This window comes from Anopheles merus, chromosome 3R, assembly GCF_017562075.2.
Source record: "Anopheles merus strain MAF chromosome 3R, AmerM5.1, whole genome shotgun sequence".
NCBI classification, from domain to species: Eukaryota; Metazoa; Arthropoda; class Insecta; order Diptera; family Culicidae; genus Anopheles; species Anopheles merus.
Genome location: NC_054084.1, coordinates 10,002,431 through 10,021,260, shown reverse-complemented (window position 1 = coordinate 10,021,260; position 18,830 = coordinate 10,002,431). Strand labels below are relative to the sequence as shown.

Sequence of the window (18,830 nt, the reverse complement as noted above, 5' to 3'; positions counted from 1 at the left end):
GCCCGGAACATTGTGTAATCAATGAGCAAACGTGAGTATGTGTTTTTTTATTGTTATTATTATATATCACGCTAATCTAATCAGTTACTATAGATCGTTCACAATGTACCGCAAATCACCGATTACACCGTTAAGTGTCCGAGCTCCTTTCCCTTGCGGCAGAAGGCTACCAGCCCGTCCAGCACCTCCATCGCGTTCGGGATGATCTGGTCTGGGGGCAGGATGAATCCGTGGTAGCCATTATCGCGGAACTCGAAAGTGGCAGCGACCGGAGTGCCGTGCGTACCGTGCGCCCAGTCCGGCGAAGAGCCCGATGCAACATCTGTGAAGCGAGAAGGATGGAGTGAGCTTAGGGCTTATGACTTTGAACAGGATCTCATCGAGATATGCTATCACACTTACACAACACATCAGCCGTAGTGCCGATCTCGTACGGCGTGCCGTAACGATTGTAAATAGCAACAGCGGCCGCCTCACCCATCTCCATCATGTCGTAGTAGTTTTCGGAGTACTCCGCATTCTGATGACCGTACGGGAACAGGATGTACTGACCGTACGAATGGAAGGACAGGTAAGCCTTCACCTTATCCTTCACGCTCACGAAGTAGTTCATGATGTGTTGCGTTTCGATTTCCGAACCAGCTTCCGGTCCAGCGTACGTGTCCGTGCAAGGGACGGCCGAGGCACCACCCTCTGGGGAGAAGGAAAACCATCCCCCGTTAAGTATTCACTCTTCGTTTCACCAGCTTCACCCATCACTTACCCATCCAATGTCCGGGGAAGTTACGGTTCATGTCCACACCGTAGCACAGCACATTGTGCGGGTAACGGTTCTTGCGCCACAGCCGGTTGGTGGTCTTGGTGTAGTTGAAACCATCCGGATTGACCACCGGCAGTATGTACCAGTCATAGTTCTCTGCCAACTCACGCACCTCCGGTGCAGTGGACGTAAGGAACTCATTGATCAACCACGTCACAGTGGCAGATGTGATCCACTCGCGGGCGTGAATGTTTGACTCGATAAAGATGCCCGGATTACCTTCCTTGTACGAAATCTTTACCGCCTTAATGTCGCGATCCTCGTACGACTTGCCGACCGTTTGCACCGAAACGATCGCAGGGAACTCGGCCACCTTCTCATCGAGCCAGCTGTAGATTTCGTCCAGCGTTTGATACTCCGTCCAATCGAAAGCACGTCGCGATCGTTTCGGGCTTTCTTGATCGATGACCCTAATGAAGGCGTATTTCAAAATAAGGACATCATGTAAGAGAATATCACAAAAGAAAAGAATGTTCGGAACATACTCTTGGAGATTCGACATACGCAAACGGTTCGTGAGCGCAAGCTGGTTGCTCATCTCCTCAAACTCGGCGTACTTGTGCGGTGGCACCACAATGTTCAACTTCATGTTCGTCTGCACAGGGGACTCCCAAAAGAGGTACTGAAAAATAACAGGAAATGCAACCCGAAATGTAACTACACAGACCTCTCTTTGTAACTCTTCTTTAGACACTCACTCCATCGGGATAGCGTTCCAGATACTGGAGCGCTTCGAGCTGCGTTCGATCAGCGATCGACACTTCGTACACACGGTAGTTATCGTACCGGACTTGCTCCCCCTGAAGCAATCCGGTAGCACAGCAAAGCAGCAGCAAAACGGTTTTTACGATCATTTCGAAAGCAACGCACGACAGAATAGAAACCGATTGCAAGGCGTGAAACCTTCCTTTTATAGGTGAAACGGAATAGAGCCACCGTAAGTGTTTTACGGCTGAGCGAAGCGATAACGCGTGGTTATCGTAAGAAGCTGCCTACGCAGTGGGGGGTCTTATCACAGGTGATAGAGTGATCAGCATGATTGGGGGATTTAGCAATAGAATACGACTGTCAATCAACTGCGAGTTGGGTATCGAAAGGTTGTATTCTACAAGGTTTAAACACCGAAGTCAATTACATTGAAAAGATAATTTATTTCGAGAAACTTGAAATCGAATTACAATGGCAGTTAACAATAATTCCCCAACTACAGCTTACACGTAGCACTGGCCATAGAAGGCAACGTTTTCCGTTTTAGGCGTTTCGATCTTCACCTGGTATCCGTCGTACGTCACGTAGAGGGAAACGTTCGGTACGGCAAAGACGATCGTATCGTACACGTAGTAGTACTTGAACGGATACACATCCGTGCTGCCGTGCTCGAGGGCGTACATCAGCTCGCTGTCGACGGTGAAGGTGTACTTCTTGGTACCTTCTTCGTACTGCTTGCCGAACAGGGGCTGAACCACAACGCTGTGACCGTTTAGGACGAGTTTGAAGGCCTGCGAGAAGGGGAACGATTTCATGATCGCTGAAGCTCAATTTCATGCATCTTTCATCAGGTTTGCTGTACTTACAACATGCTTCTTCTCCATTTTCTGCACATAAACGGCCCAGGTGTAGGTCGTGGGAAGATCGGAAGCGTACAGAACCCACTCGTTGTACACCGGTTCCTTGGCGGCGGTGTAGTGATAGGGAGCATACTCGTACACCGGGTTAACGACGCAGCTGTCCACGTACCCGAACGACTTCATCACTTCGAAGTACCTTCAGAAAATGCGTCAAAAAACGTAAGAACAAATGCTATGTCAATCATACAACTCCATACTTACTTGGTGAACACGGTGCTGTCGGGCTGGAACACCCAAACCCAATCGTAGTACGGTACATGCTCGAATGCGACCGTTTCGTAAGCCGACTTCACCACAACATCCACGATCGGATACGTGTAGTACATCGGATACTCAACCTCCACCACGAATCGGTTCTCCGGCACAAAGTGGAACTGCTCCACCTCGGGGTAGTACGACGGCACGACATGCTTCACCCAGAACCAGAACGGCTTAACAAACTCTACGTACGCCGGGTACACGTGCTTGTAGTCGACGGTGTACAGATACTTGCGGACGGTATTGTACAGCTCGGCACACTCGTACGTAACCGGTGCGGAGTAGTCCTCGAACATGGGCAGCACGCGCGGCACACACTGTTGGTAGTAGTAGGTCGGCACGGTATGGTACGAAGGCAGAATGTACGAGGTGAAGTTCTTCTGCACCTCCGACGGCACACCGGTCCATTCGATCGACACCACCATATCGTCCTTCACGCACTTGTGATCGTACGAGTAGCCGTGGAAGTACGACAGCTTACCAGTGACCGACTCCGGCACGACATCCTTCACCCAGTCGAGGCAGATGTTCATGTTCTTCTCGCCCGGCGTTTGGCGCGTTACCTGCATGTTGATCGTCTTGAAGTACGTACCATGCTCGTGCGTGTAGTACACGTTCACGTCCCAGTGGTTCACGACCACATCGGTCTTCTTGAACACGGCCGTGAACTTGACGTACTGGCGGTAGTCCGGGGTGGTCCACAGCTTGTGCGGCAGCACCTCACTGTCAACCTTGAACGTGAACTCGACCTTATCGAACGCGTACACCTTGCACGGGTTAACGTACCCAACGACACCGTGGCTGATCGGCGTCGGTGGCAGCACGGTCGTGTAAAACCAGGTGAGATACTTCGTCACAAAGTCAAACACGGTAACGTGCTCCAGGTCGTGGAACAGCTCCGAGGTGAAGACGTCGGTAAGCGATTTGTAGTACTTGACGGTGGGTGGGACCTCCACGTCAAACACGGACAGGTAGAAGTGCAGGCCGGTGTACTTGGAGTGTGCCTCGTACAGGACGACATCCTTCTTCTTGGGCGCCGGGACGGCCGTCACCGTTTCGTAGTGGAAGCAGGTGGGGCAGGTCGACTTCAGGTAGTCCACCTCCGTGTCGGGGCGGGCGTACACTTGCGTCTTGACGTGCGACTTGAAGCCGACCACGTTGAACGCTTCGTTGGCGTGCTTGCTCCAGACGAGCTTGAACGAGTTCTGCTGGAAGTTGAAGATGACATCGAACACGAGCGGAACGTTGAAATCGAACACCTGAACGCGGCGCGCTCCCTGCCAGGTGAGGGCGAACGGATTGTACACCGACACACCGTAGTAACCGTGGGCCCACATGCGGAAGAAGCTGCTCACGGTAAGCGTCACCTCGTTCGCGTTGGTCGTCGAGGGCACCACCACGTTGTACTTGAACTGCGAGACGACTGGCAGCTTCAGGTTAATCTTCGCCGGCACACCATCGTACGTGGGCGTGTACAGCTCAACCTCCGCCACATTCAGCACCGTCGTGAACTGGTACTGCAGCGTCTTCAGGATAGTCAGATAGGTGTACGTGTAGAACTGCTTGATCGTTTCCTCGTTGAAGTACTTCGTGTACACCACCTTACCGTTCGCCATGAACGTAAACTCCACGTGCACCGGGACGTTTTCGTGGTTCTTCGTGATCGGTTCGTTGATCGTTTTCGGATCGACGTTGAACAGCTTGGGCCACACCAGCGACAGCGGATTGTGCACACCCTCGAACTTGACGTACACCGAGTACAGATCGTACACGCGATCCATCACGTACGGGGCGAAGCTAACGTAGAACTGGTTCACCTTGTTGTACTTCACATCCGCGATCATGTTACCGCGAATGATGCTGCCAACCTTCTGCTCCGGATCGACGTAGTCGTAGAAGAACGACTTCGTCTCGACGGCCGCATCGTAGTGCACAAACTCCGTGACAACGTGCTGCAGGTAGTGGTAGAAGTCCGTACCGAAGTAAACGTCCGAGTTGACCAAGCTACGCACGGTCGTGACAAAGTACGAGTACAGATGCACATTCTTTTCCATCTTCATGAACGCAACCAGCTTCGTAAAGTAGTGCACATCCTCCATGGAAACAATCACCTTGACGGCGGCCACACGCAGCTCCACCGGCAGCGTATCATCAACGACGATCGGGAACACAACCTCAAACAGTGCGTCATGCTCGTGCTCCATGATTTCCATCAGCGCGTAGATCACGTGCACCTGCAGGTGGCGATCGTACGCTAGCTCCAGCACCTGTTCGCCCTTGACCAGCGGCACCAGCAGCTCACCGACCGTACCGAGCTGAATGTTCTTCAAACCGTGCAGCCACACCAGCTGCTCCTCGAACGTTTTCGCTTCCTTCAGATGTTTGTAGTACACCTTGATGTACTTCTCGATCTCCGTTGAGTAGTGATCGTGCTGGAACGTCTTGTACACCATCGTACCGAACGAAAGGATGGCAGCGTGCGCAACATCGGGCTTGACGTAGTTCGGGAAGTTCATGAACTCCTCGACGCTGTGCAGCAGCTCGACGGAGGGAGCGCGCACATTGACACCGAGCGAGAACAGCATGCCGGACGCGACCGAATCCTTCACCTTGTGGTTCTTCACCATATCCATCACGAACTGGACGGCGTACTTGGTGCCAACGGACGGCAGCACCTTGTAGAAGATGTCGACGGCCATCAGATCCTTCGGGGTGGTCGATTTCGTGAGCACCGTCCAGAACTGGGCGTAGTTTTCGACGGTGAACGGTTTCAGCGACTCGATGATGCGTGTGACCACGATGCCGTGCTTCGTGTCCGTTTGCTGGTGCGTGATCGGGGTTTCCTGTTGGTGATGAGATGGTGTTTTTGGATGTGTTGTGGAATATTTTCAGCCTCAAAAGGTAACTGAAACTCTTACCTGCAGATACTGGACAGCTTCGTACAGCATGGCCTGGACCTTGGGACCCACGGTGGAGATGTCAACCACGGGCGTGAAGGTGGCGAGCGTAGGATAAGTCTCCTCAAACACAGACTCCGACGTCTCGTAGTGGACATAGTGGTACATCTGAGAAGGAGCGTTAAAAGTTCTTTAACTCTAGACAGTCCAGGATCAATTTTACCATAGCTTGTTACATACAGGGAAGCTCGAGAACTCGTACTGCTTGGTCGGGGCAACCGCCTGCACGTACTTCACCTTCTGCTCCGTCTTGACGTACTGCTTCTGTCCCTCGACGGTGAACGGTTGCACGTACTTGATGCTTTCGGAGTGTGCCTTCAGCACGTACACGCCGTGCTTGCCGTACTGCACCTCGTACTCCACCACCGGCAGTAACGAGTTCCAGGTGGTCCAGTTGTGGAACGCTTGGTGCGATTCCACGTTCGAGTACATGACGTGCGGCAGATGGGTGAACGTTTCATAGTCTGGAGTCTTAACAATCTTGACCGTCTCGTAGTGCAGCGGGTTCACTGCGTACGTTACATTCACCTTACCATAGACCGATTCCTCCGTCTCGGTAAAGACGAACGGTTTGGCGAGCGTTTTCGCCGGGATCTTGTCCACCGGCAGCTGCAGCATACCGGCCACACCCTTCTTGAGGTTAACGCTCCACAGCACGTCCGTCTTGGTGGTGAACACTTCCTGCACCATGCCGAACTTGTCGTACGTCACGTAGAACGGCTGCACAAAGGGTTCAGCCTGCTTGGCGTACTGCGTGTAGTTAGCGTCCGTTGGCTCAACCGGCAGCGGAAGGTGACCGGTGTACAGGAACACCTTCGGTTGGTCAAAGTACACGAACGTACCATTGCCGGAGGGATCTGTGAAGTTTTAGAGCGTTAGTCTGTGTCTGTCTTTTCTAGCAAATTAAAATAGTCAATGGAAAGCTAAGATCAACTAACCTGGGCGGACATGCATGAAAGCCTTAACACGGTACATGGAACCGTACTCTGGCTCAACCACACCGGTCGTCACATCCAGCTCATACTCGTACACGTACTCCTGTGCGTCGGTACCGACGAAGACACTTTTCACGGTACTTCCCTGTGCCCAACTGGTAGCCGCCACAAGGGCAAAGGCTGCAAACAAACGATACCAATATTAACATCAAGAACACACGCACACACGCCTTGTTCGCCTCAAAACTCACCTAACACTAACCACTTCATCGCACACTGTTTCTAGCACACACTTGCTCGTTTGAGTTTGCGGGTCGGTTCGGGTTTCCTTACGAATGTCCACCAAAGGACGCTAGCCAGCCAACTGCTACCGGGAACGCTGCGAAGTGCGTCTTTTAAGGCGTTCGCTTATCACGGATTCCGCTGTTTACCTTACCGGAGTCGCTCGCTCGATGCTTAATATGCACCGGGTCATCTCGGGGTGCAGGATGCATTCGATTGTTGAAACATAACACCAACAAAACCGCCCTCCAGATAATAAGTCGGGCAAGGGAAGTGCATCCATCGCGCTAGCCAGTGCCAGGTAATGATAATTTTGGATGCAAACAGTGCTCCGATTGTGCGTTGTTAGGCGGAATCGGGGAAGTAAAATGATCTAGAAACATTAAAACGAATGTGGTTCAGTGAACTCGCGTAACATTGTTGCGTGATTCGTTTTAAGGGCAATCTTATTGTTGGGTTTTGTTTTTTTCGTTGTTTTGGAACGGCAGTTGTTAAGGTCGATTTAAAATTATACGCAATGGAAAAATACATTGTAGGCAGAATAAATATTGAACACGATCGTTCTACAAAGTCGTTGGTAAATGTTGATCGTGCGGGTGATAATGACGGCTGGCTTGTATGCAAGCTGGTCAATTCAAAGTATGAGTTGTACAGTGAGCATCATAAGTATAGAATTATGCATCTAAATGTACAGCTCAGCTGAATGAACTTATCTCTCGCAGTACACACTCTAGCCAACCGTCCTTGGGCGAACAATCTTGCACGATTGCGTAACGCGATCGCGAAGGCAAGACCCCTTCGCGCTATGACTCTTTCGCGCGCCGAGATCAGTTTCCGTTCTTAACCCGTAGCGTGCGGATCGTGCGCAATGGCTTCGAATGCGGTTTTTGCGATGCTGCTTCTCGTCGTCTTAGTCGTGTGGGGGATTCCCCGAGATTGTGCCGGTCAAAGGTGAGTCAGCCGGGGCGGGCCGATAGTGAAATAGACTTGAACATAAGTGTGTGTGGTTTTTATTATTTAGGTACGCAATGCTTGCCCCTCGTACGGTGCGGCCTCACACTGTCTATGAACTGATGGTGAGCAATTTAGGATCCGGAACGGAGCATTTTATGTACGAAATTGTCAACGCAAATGATACGGTTGTTGGAGCAACATTTGTGGAGGTGAAACCGAATGAGCTGCGGAAGGTTGAAGTGTCTGTAAGTATATTCAATGAAGAGCTAAATTCATCTCTAAGGAGTGTTACTCATTATTACCTCTTACCTGTAATAGCTTAATAGCTTGAAGGAGGGGCATTACCGGCTCAAGGTTTGGGAAAAGCAAAAGCAAACCTTACTAAACACAACCGCACTGGAACGCATCGACCGGAGCTATTTGGTGCTGTTTCAGACTGATAAGCCTGCATACAAACCGGGCGATAGGGTGCAGTTTCGCGTGCTGTTCCTGCTTCCGGATACCAAACCGGTGGGGCAAAGCGTTAGGCCAACGATCTTCATCGCCGATCCAGACCGGGTTCGCATGAAACAGTGGAACGGTGTGTCGCTTTCGAGCGGCGTTTTCGAGGGAAGCTTTCAGCTGGCTGAGTACACATCGTTTGGCCGGTGGACAATCACTGTCTCTGTGAATGAGCAGATTTACAAAGATACGTTCAGTGTAGAGGAGTACACACTGCCACTGTACAGGGTGCAGGTGCAAAGCATACCGAAGCCATACTTTCAATGTGACGATCCTAAAATGTCCCTCAAGTTGAGCGCCTCTTTCGTGCACGGAGGATCAGTGCGAGGCAATGCGACGGTTGTCGTACGGGCCAACTACAACAACTATCCGTCCCAGACGAAGGAAGTGGCACGCAAAGAACTCTCCATCAACGGAACAGCTATTGTGGACTTTCCGACGGACGTCGTTGCCAAATCCTGTGACGAAGAGCGTAACGTTTGGTTCGATGTGATCGTCACCGAGAGTTCGACGGGCATTAGCTACAATACGACCTGCTCCTACACGGTACACAATGCTGGAGGTGTCACGATGGAGGTGCTCGATGGGAACGAAGCATTCTATCCGGGGCTGGCGATGCGATTGATGGTGAAGCTTGCAACGATTGATGAGAAACCGCTTGTGAATCAACCTGTTACAGTTCGCTACAAAGTGCTCGACGAAGATCGGAATGACATTGACGAAGTGGCGCCAAGTATATTGTCGCTACAGACTAACGCCAACGGGGTCTTCAGGGTTGCAATCAATACGAGTATGAGCACGGCGGAAGTTATTGTGGAGGGTGTGTACAGGAATCATATTTTCCCTCTCGTCTTCGCGTATCCTATGTACGAGGAAAGGAGTCTTGAATATCTTGCGATTACTACACGCCAGGCATAGTACGTAAACGAGTGGACGTTAACTGTGTCGAGAACGATAAAACAACTAAGATCTGTTAATTTTCAGCTGTATCGTCCGTCGAAACATCACGGTGGATGTACATTCAAACGTTAGGATTGATCGAATTTACTACGTTGGCTATTGCCATGGTAAAGTATGTGTCGGTGGTGTTCATAAATCGACCACTCGGGTCAATACTCATCATCTGACGCTAACATCAAGCCCGCAGATGGCACCACAGATGAAGTTGTTAGCGTTTGCCGTCAAGGATGATGGAAAGATATTAAGTTCTTCAATCATTATACGATTTATGTCCTCCAGCAGCAGTGCGGTAAATTGATGCATGCCTTAAGTCGTTACTTTGATATTGTAGTGAACATTACAGAAGATCTTCTTTAGCTTAACGTTACAGAACATTTGATGGAACCAAACTCGGATAGGTACTCCTTCAATATACTCGCGGAAAAAGACGCCTTTGTTGGTTTGTTGGGCGTTGATGAGCGTATAAAGCAAAGAACGAGCACAAACAATGATATAACTCAACAAAAGTGGGAAAAAATGTTGCAATCACTAGAAGGGACATCGGGTAAATGGTCATCGTATGATAGTTTTGGGGTAAGTTGTGTTTTCTGAACATGCAAAAGTACATTTCTATTGGAATTCATTGCTTTCTTCGAATCGAAACAGAGTGTTGGAGTTACGCTGCTGACGGATGGTTATCTTCCGCAAGGTAATTTTATTGAAAAGCGGTCAAAGCATGGTTCTAATGTGGCTACCTTCTTACAGTTGGATTCATTCCACATTCTTTTGGTGAGCTGGCACGAACTACTTCAACCTTGGACGAGGATGACAGCGTGAGGGAAGACTTTCCGGAAACGTGGCTGTGGGAATCAATAAGAGCAACGAAGTATGATCCTTACAGAGTGATATTCATTGAGACACTGTCCGTTTAATGTTTTTTTCCATCCAACAGTGGCCAAACTTCCATCGAAAGATCACTTCCCGACACCATAACGACCTGGGTGGTGAGCGGTTTTTCCGTTGGTCCCGCTAATGGATTGCAGATCTTGAAGAAGCCGCTTCAAATCAAATCTCAAAAGCGAATCTTCGTACAGCTTCACATGCCACCGTCGATCAAACGGTTCGAAGAGGTCAGCGTTCACTGTCTCGTTCACAATTATGGTAAAGCGATCAACGTGTCGTTGGAGGTGCGTCCTACGATGCAAGTAACGCCTCTTTACCTTGCACAAGGAGCAACGGAAAATGTACGAGTTAGTGTCAGTTCAAGCAGTGTGGGTGTACTCACGTTAGAGGTGTTTCTTCGCGATTCGAAGGGAAAAGTGCTAGATTCTGTGCGACAATCGATTCCAGTTCGTCCTGAAGGTTTGATACGTACGGTGGAAGATGTCCGGGTGCTAGACTTTCCTCAACAGAGCAAGTTAACGTTCAATCTAGCGCTACCTGCCGTTGAACAGAATCGTGATGTAAATTACAGAGAGGTTACTCTTTCGGTCATTGGTAAGAAGGCTTTACAAAAAAAGATAAGAACGCAGGATAAACATAATTGTCTGTCTCTTCAGGAACGTTCCTTAATCTGAACATGTTTGATTTGGAGCACATGGTTCGATCGTCACATGGCAACGGGGAAGAGACCTTACTCTTCCTCCAGACAACGATGGCTGTTTACGATTACTTGAAAAGGGCAAACCTTTTATCACCCGATACGAAGCAAAAGCTTTTTTCGTACATGGATGTTGGCTACCAACAGCTTTCTAGATATCGGTTGGATGATGGATCATTTAGTATGTTTGGAAATTTGCACGAGTGCGGTGGTGTCTGGTTTACGGCGAGCACCGTTCAAGCTCTCGGGAAGTTAATCATGTACGAAGCTATTCCAGTTGAAATTGATTTCCTAAACGATGGACTAAACTGGCTCATGCTGCAAAGCGGCGAGGATGGCAGTTTCAATGAAAGCTGTCCGATCGCACATCCCCACATACAGCGTACCGGAGGAAAGGAGCTATCACTTGCGAGTAGCGTTATGTTTGCATTTGTTGGAAAGGAGCTCTCAAGGGAGTATAAACAATTCATCAACAAAACGATCTCCCTACTACTAGTCGCTCCTATTAATGATGTCTACTTATTGGCAAAAACGACCTATCTACTTACACTCATAAACCACCCAGACAGTGCAAGAATGCTTGCGAAGCTTAACTCGCTGGCTATTGTGGATGGAAAGTATCGCTACTGGAGTGTCTCGGGAGGCGATCCTCGATCGTCTCCGGAAAAGCGCGACCAAGAAGCAACTGCTTATGCGCTTCTTACTAACATCAAACGAAACGCTATCAATCACGAAGAAATGATACGCATTGCCCAATGGCTTCAAAAGCACACATTCGCCGGTGATCGCTCTGTAGCTTCGTTGGAGAGGATCGTCGCATTGGAAGCACTCGGAGCGTTGGCACACAAAATCCCAACCACCATGCCCAACATGTATATCGAGGCAGGAGGGCACAAGTTTGAGATTGATGCAACCAACAGGGAGCTATTGCAAACTGTACAGCTTCCCCAGGGCACAACCGGTGTGCGTGTATCGGCGAGAGGTACGGGTTTGGTGTTGATGAAGCTGTCCGTTCGGTATAGTTTGGCGAGTAAAAATGCAACAAGAACCGAACCGAGTAACGCATCAAATAGTGAGAAGATTGGGGTGAACATTAAGAAGAGACAGGTTGAAAATCATAAGCTAGCGTTATACCTATGCGTTAGTCTGCTTAAGCCACTCCTGTTTTACGAGCCAGAACTTTGGAAGGTCGAAGTGGATCTCCCCACTGGGTACGAGATAGAAGGACAGGAGGAGAATTACCATAATAGTACTGAGGTAAGTTTCTTCTGGTCGAAGGGGACAACAGTCATGCCAATTCTTATAATTTTATTTTTCTTTCTCACTAGAGTGCTATTGTGCTGGAAAATAAATCGCACCTAGAACTTGTCTGGAACGTTAGGCAGGTGTCGCAAGTTTGCTATCCAATTGTAGCAATAGCTCGTTGGAGCTTCGTCGATATTGTAACAGGATTGCTTTATTTGACTTCGTTTGATACAAAAGGTAGGATAAAGATGATGGATAACTTAGGCAAGGTTGTTATTTATTATTTTAATAATTTATTTCAGATACTGTAGCTGTCTACGCCTTCTAATCGAGCTACTTATTACTATTCTCTGTAAAAAACACAGCAAAAAATGTAAATTTAATAAAAAATAGATATCATTAATGTTTATTTTGAGAAATGTAATCCAGCCCAAGATGTAACATTTCCACCCAAACTTAACTGCGCGTAATTTCAAGGTCATGTTTTGTTTACATCGCTACCGCACCGGCAACAATGAGAGCATCCGTGAGTTACACGTCTCACTCGCGAGAGTGAGTTTGCGAGGGAGAGCGTTTCGCGCGATTGCGCACACGATTGCGCGTATAAACACGGGACGCTTACAACAAACCAGCGGCCCTTAGTATGCGAGAGGTTGTATGTTTTGATTTTGTCGACACCAACATTTTTATGCACCCGGTTTCGGTTCGCTTTCACACACACATCACCCGAGTATGCCCGATGGAGCTCGAAAGAGTGATGATAAATAAAAGCATACCGCAGCTCTCGCGGCTCATTCGTGCGCTAGGCTGTGTGGCGTCAAACAGTAAAGTGACCTTCATCTTTTGTATCACAATTTGTTGAAGATTTCTTTTTGGCATTTATTGTGCGTTGTATTTATTGGAAGCAAAGTTTAGAATGTTTTCCAAGGGCGGTGGAATGCGTTTCGGTGGTGAAGTGAAGCGTACAGTGCCTGATCCGAAAGATCACAAAGATGGGTAAGAAGAGCGGGTGATCCAAATCGTGAAAATTCCTGTCGCTTTGATTTTGTTTTGGGGGAGGGTTTTGGTGATGTCAGCACATCTGGCAGTTATATGGCGGGTGGGGTGTATTTTTGCGGATGAGTCACTCACATCGCGCTAGAAAGGCGTTAGTGTGTACTAATTGTTTTTTTTAGAAAATGGTTTACATTAAGCTCCGATATTGGAAATAATGATATAACGATGTCTGTTTCTGTAACGGTGCTATAATATTTTCACTCTTTTCGCACAGCCATTACTCAGTCATTGGGGCTAGAATTCTACGCCCAAACTCCGTGTACCGGTGTGTGGTGTCAACTTTCGACACAAAGTCAGCGATTGTGTTTCGCATCTCGATCGCTGCGAAAGACAAACCAATTGCAACGGAAGAGATCACGCTGAACAGCAATGAGTCACACTTGATTAGCTTCACGGTGAGTGATTAGGGGTGGAATGTTAATTACTGGCCTATGATCCAACAATTATTTCTCTTCCCATCCCGATCCAGATTGACTGTATTCCAGAGGAAGAGTATGAGCTGGTTGCGGAAGGTCTTTCCGGTTTGGAGTTTAAAACAAAGAGCCGTTTGGACTTTGATAACAAATTCTGCTCGGTGTTGATTCAGACTGATAAGTCGGTGTACAAACCGGGCGATACGGTTCGATACCGGGTGTTGGTGCTGGACCGGAGCATGAAGCCGCTACCGGCGGGAGACAGCGGGATGATGGTTTACATACGCGACGGTAAGGGCAACCGGATCAAGCAGTGGAGCAACGCGTCGCTCGGTGAGTGCGGAGTGTTCCAAGCGGAACTCACACTTTCGACCGAGCCGGTGCTGGGCGAGTGGACCATCAATGTGGAGGTGGTTGGATTGGTAAGCAACGAGCACAATGAAACCAGTTCGTAGTTGAGCTAATTGTTGATTCTTTTACAGAAAGAGTCCAAAACGTTCGATGTGGATGAGTACGTACTTCCCACGTACGAGGTGACGGTGGAATCCCCAGGCTATACGTTCCTTGACGATGAGCTGCTAAAGGTAGTCGTCAACTCGAAGTACACCTACGGAAAGCCGGTTGCTGGAGAATTGACCGTTTCCGTAAAGCTCGCCTCCTCAATGTGCTTCAGACGTGAGCCAACCGAAGCCAGTATCTGCCAGAAGGTTCTTCCGATCGATGGCAAGACGGTAGTCGAAATCAACCTGAAAGAGATCCTTTCAAGCAAAACCTACATTCGGGAGCTTACGATCGAGGCGGAGGTTTGCGAAACACTGACCGGGCGCACTCAAAAAGGCTCCACCACGGTACAATTGCACGATGAACGCTATCAAGTGCGTATGATTGAAGAGTCGAGCTATTTCCCGGGACTACCGTACAATGCCTGGATACAGGTGACGAACCTGGACGGTAGTCCAGTGCAGGACGGGGCAAAGGAGGTTGAGATAGTGTTGAGGAACTATAACATCGATTTGCATAAACAGTCCTCTACGCTCGATGAGAAAGGAATGGCACAGCTGAACGTAAAGCTGGACGAGCTGGACTTTGATTATGTCAGCGTGGAGGTGAAGTACCTTGGGAAGGATTATTACGTGCAAGGCATCACGAAACCTCGAGATTACGAGGAAGCATTGATGAGAGTGCGGCTTTCGGAGAAAGAGTGAGTGATAGTAAAAAGACATTATAATATAGAAATAATTTATTTGCTAATTTACCCTCCTTTAAGACCGATGCCAGGAAAGGATCTAACCTTTGATGTCGCATGCACAAAACCGCTACAATGTGTGTCCTATTCTTTGCTGGCACGGGGAGAGCTGCTGGCAGGTGGAGCAGTAAAGGGCAGCGAGGCGAGCACAACAATCAGTATTACTATACCTTCTACATTTGCCATGGTGCCTCGGGCAAAGCTGCTGGTACATTACATTTCCAGCGCAGGCTATATCGTGAGCAGCTATGACACCGTTGAGTTTAAGCGTGTGTTTGAAAATCAGGTATGAGTTGGTATGAAAGATCAGGAGCAGACTTTCAACGCTAAATGTACAATACGCTTTTGTTTTAGATTCAACTGACTCTTTCAAAGGATGAGTTGAAACCGGCAGAAACGCTCGACATCGATATACGGACGGTGAAAGACTCTTTCGTTGGTCTGCTTGCGGTCGATCAGAGCGTGCTGCTGCTAAAGTCTGGTAACGACCTCAGCCGCGATGAGGTGGTGCAGCAGTTGGAAATGTACGAGTCAGCACTGAATTGTCACGAGTTTTATGATAAGAATAGTACGTCCGACTGCAAGGTAAGACTTGAGATTCGGAGTGATTCGTTATAAAGTGTATTACAAGAGAGAATTTTCGTTAATATTTTACAGCACGCTGGAGCTGTACTTCTTTCCAATAGGTTTATTCCGGAAGGTAAGGTTGAACTAGAATCTTTAAATACGAATGTATCTTTAAAACAAGTTATTTTACAGACATATGGCCACAAGGTCGATTTTTTGCATGCAGCGCGAATAACATGGCATTTGGTGCTGCTCCAATGATGGAAGCATGTGTGATGAAAGGGGCGATAATGGATAGTGATATGGCTACCGCGCCTGTCAATGAACCCACTGTTCGCTCCAAGTTTCCCGAAACGTGGATATGGGAGAGCATTTCTAATTGGTAGGTGATGAGTTGCAATGTCCCATAGTTTATCTTATTAAATCAATGTTAATTTGTCCTTTAAAACAGCAAAGAAATGGAGAGCATTAGAAAAATCGTCCCAGACACGATAACGTCCTGGATTATTACTGGATTTTCACTGAGCAAGAGCCACGGTCTGGGGCTGGTGGACAACCCATCAAAAGTGAACGTATTTATGCCCTTTTTCCTATCGATCGATCTGCCGTACTCGGTAAAGCTGGGAGAAACTATCCGTATACCAGTGGTAGTATTCAATTACATGGATGAAGATCAACTGGCGGATGTGATCTTCTATAATAACGATGATGAATTTGAGTTTGTTTCGGATATTAAGGATCAAAAAGGTAATTAAAGGACTTTATTTTTAAAGGTGATTAAGTACTCTTATGTCTTTGATGTCTCTTTTTGGAACAGAAAAACATCGCCAAGAACAAATAACAATACCACGCGGTACAGGCAAAACGCTCACTTTCGTACTAAAACCAACCAAGGTGGGACATGTCACGCTGAAGATTACTGCCAAGTGTGCCCTGGCCGGGGATGGCATCGAGCGCCAACTGCTCGTTGAACCGGAAGGTCTACCGCAGTACATCAACAAGGCGCTTCTCGTCGATTTACGCTCAGTGAAAGAGATCAAACAACCGTTTGAAGTGGAAATCCCAGTGGATGCCGTTCCCGACTCGACCAAGGTAGAAGTGTCCGTAATTGGCGATGTGCTGGGATCATCGATCGAGAATCTTGACTCGCTGATACGTATGCCGTTCGGGTGCGGTGAGCAGAATATGCTCAACTTTGTCCCGTGTATCGTAGTGTTGGATTACCTGAAAGCTTGCAAGCGTCTGACGGTGGAAATTGAGAGCAAAGCGAAGCGGTGCATGGAGGTAGGCTATCAGCGAGAGCTGACCTACAAGCACCAGGACGGTTCGTTCAGTGCGTTCGGCGAGAGTGATAAGAATGGCAGCACCTGGCTGACAGCGTTTGTGGCGAAATCGTTCCAACAGGCAGCGAAGCATATGACCATTGAGGAGGATGTGATTGATAGTGCGCTCGGGTGGCTCAGTAAGGTTCAGACAGCCGATGGAGCTTTCCCGGAAGTTGGAACGATTTGCCACAAGGATATGCAAGGAGGTGCAGGGTCAGGGATCGCTTTGACCGCCTACACCGTTATTGCCTTCTTGGAGAACCCAAAGCTGGGCGAGAAGTACAAAGCGTCGGTTGATAAGGCTCTAACGTACGTGAAGGAACACATCAGCGAGCTAGACGATGTGTATGCACACGCCTTAGCTGCATACGCACTGCAAATTGCCGATCATCCACTTAAAAACGAAGTATACGCCAGTCTGCTATCAAAATCCAATAAGCAAGGCGACATCCAATGGTGGAGCAAAGAGATGCCAGAGAAGAACGGTGCCGATTGTTGTTGGTGGTACCGACCTTGTTCGGTCAACGTAGAGATGAGTGCATACGGGCTATTGGCAACACTGGAAGCATCTAGTGCTGGACTGGAAGGTTTACCGATCATGAAGTGGTTGGTTTCCCAGCGCAACGATAAGGGTGGGTTCGAGTCAACGCAGGACACGGTCGTTGGCTTGCAGGCTCTTTCGAAGATGGCTGCTCAACTCTCCTCCTCCGAGGCGGACATGTCCCTCAAGGTGATCATTCCGGGCGAACAGGAGAAGTGTCTACAGGTTAATGGGGGGAATATTTTGGTGCTGCAAAAGCATGAGCTTGCTGCAAACACGCGAAAGCTTGAGATGATCGCTACCGGTACGGGTTGTGCACTGTTCCAGCTGTCGTACAAGTATAACATAAAGGATGTGGATAACAGTCCTCGTTTTACGCTTCGGCCCGAAGCGAAACAAGGATCGATCAAGAGCTGCATCGATCTGTCCATTACTACGAGCTTTATTCCGAAGGAGGATCAATCCGTTTCTAACATGGCCGTTATGGAGGTGGACATGCCGAGCGGGTTCATCGTTGAGAGTGACACGCTGAAGCAGCTCAAGCAACATGAGATGGTTAAGGTAAGAAGAAAATTATTTAAAAAAAAAAACAGATTTTTCACTTCCGTCATCTCTATACAGAAAGTGGAAACAAAACGCAGTGACACAACAGTGGTACTGTACTTTGACAACATTGGAGAGGAAGCTGTGCATCTTCAAATGTCCGCATTCCAGAAACATGAGGTGGAGAACGCTAAACCGGCAAATGTGATCATATACGATTACTACGACAATAGTAAGTGTTTTGACGAAAGCTGTACCATAATCGCTGCCTGCTCAAATAAATATTGCTCCTATTCCAGCTCGCTGTGCCCGATCGTTCTACGAGATCGCTGTTTAATCAGCTGGAAGTGCCTACCGGACCGGAAACCCGCCATTTCGGGAAGATGTATTAATGTCGTGTTATTGGAAAATAAATTGTTAGGCCAATTTAAATACAAACGCACAATAAAAATGCGCTTCTAACAACAATGCAAAAATGTCGTATTTCATACGCTTATCTTTCGATGACTTCAGAACAGTAATCAAACAAAGCTTCTCAGAAAGCGACCCCAACTTCCTGGTTTGGTCTCACACTTAAAAACAGTTCGATCGCGTACAAACATTCGCTCTGTTTACCGACCCAACGCTACGTTCGTACGTGAGCGTCATTCGTGGGTTTGGGAGATGGGGGGGAAAATTCTCATTCCACCCTTGGGTTGGGATTTCCCGTCCGCTTTCGTGAGTGTACTCTCAGTCGATAGATTGCATTTGAACGCTTCATAAATCCCCGAACACTCGCAAGCTAGCAGATGGCTGATAATTGGGATGGATTAGAGATGCTTCAAGCTGGTGGATGCTGCTGAAGCAATTTGGAGAGTGCGATCATGACCGGCGCCCCTCGGTCCTCCACCCCACTCGGAGGTTAGAATGAGATGCGAAGTTATCAAGCCGTGACGGGTTTGTTTTTGAAGCGGAGCTGGCGAGTTTTTCTTCGGATTTTGTTGGTTGTCGTGTTGTTTTGTTTTGAGTTTTTTTTTGGTA

General features: G+C 48.4%; 4 protein-coding genes across 4 annotated transcripts; 2 read left to right on the top strand and 2 right to left on the bottom strand.

Moving 5' to 3' along the window:
- Window positions 1–40: 40 nt before the first annotated feature.
- Window positions 41–1,714, bottom strand: LOC121595521 (zinc carboxypeptidase-like). The gene is made up of 5 exons (XM_041919559.1): window positions 1,519–1,714; window positions 1,306–1,442; window positions 764–1,230; window positions 403–693; window positions 41–322 (listed from the first exon to the last, which is right to left on the bottom strand). The coding sequence occupies exons 1-5, from the start codon at window positions 1,672–1,674 to the stop codon at window positions 123–125; spliced, it is 1,251 nt and encodes a 416-aa protein (XP_041775493.1). The 5' UTR covers window positions 1,675–1,714; the 3' UTR covers window positions 41–122.
- A 237-nt stretch (window positions 1,715–1,951) lies between these two features.
- Window positions 1,952–6,983, bottom strand: LOC121597347. The gene is made up of 7 exons (XM_041923052.1): window positions 6,850–6,983; window positions 6,602–6,778; window positions 5,844–6,520; window positions 5,625–5,771; window positions 2,650–5,549; window positions 2,395–2,584; window positions 1,952–2,319 (listed from the first exon to the last, which is right to left on the bottom strand). Exons 1-7 carry the CDS (start codon window positions 6,866–6,868, stop codon window positions 2,032–2,034), a joined length of 4,398 nt encoding a protein of 1,465 aa, XP_041778986.1. The 5' UTR covers window positions 6,869–6,983; the 3' UTR covers window positions 1,952–2,031.
- A 622-nt stretch (window positions 6,984–7,605) lies between these two features.
- Window positions 7,606–12,845, top strand: LOC121596014 (CD109 antigen-like). The gene is made up of 11 exons (XM_041920572.1): window positions 7,606–7,831; window positions 7,902–8,079; window positions 8,153–9,252; window positions 9,320–9,584; window positions 9,653–9,868; window positions 9,941–9,983; window positions 10,040–10,160; window positions 10,227–10,771; window positions 10,834–12,131; window positions 12,203–12,356; window positions 12,422–12,845. The coding sequence occupies exons 1-11, from the start codon at window positions 7,749–7,751 to the stop codon at window positions 12,445–12,447; spliced, it is 4,029 nt and encodes a 1,342-aa protein (XP_041776506.1). The 5' UTR covers window positions 7,606–7,748; the 3' UTR covers window positions 12,448–12,845.
- Window positions 12,846–12,911: 66 nt separating this feature from the next.
- On the top strand, window positions 12,912–18,286 carry LOC121596013 (CD109 antigen-like). Its single transcript, XM_041920571.1, has 12 exons — window positions 12,912–13,115; window positions 13,390–13,570; window positions 13,645–14,010; window positions 14,071–14,789; window positions 14,856–15,120; window positions 15,189–15,419; window positions 15,492–15,534; window positions 15,594–15,783; window positions 15,853–16,148; window positions 16,219–17,828; window positions 17,889–18,042; window positions 18,110–18,286. The coding sequence occupies exons 1-12, from the start codon at window positions 13,036–13,038 to the stop codon at window positions 18,145–18,147; spliced, it is 4,173 nt and encodes a 1,390-aa protein (XP_041776505.1). The 5' UTR covers window positions 12,912–13,035; the 3' UTR covers window positions 18,148–18,286.
- The last annotated feature ends 544 nt before the right edge of the window (window positions 18,287–18,830 follow it).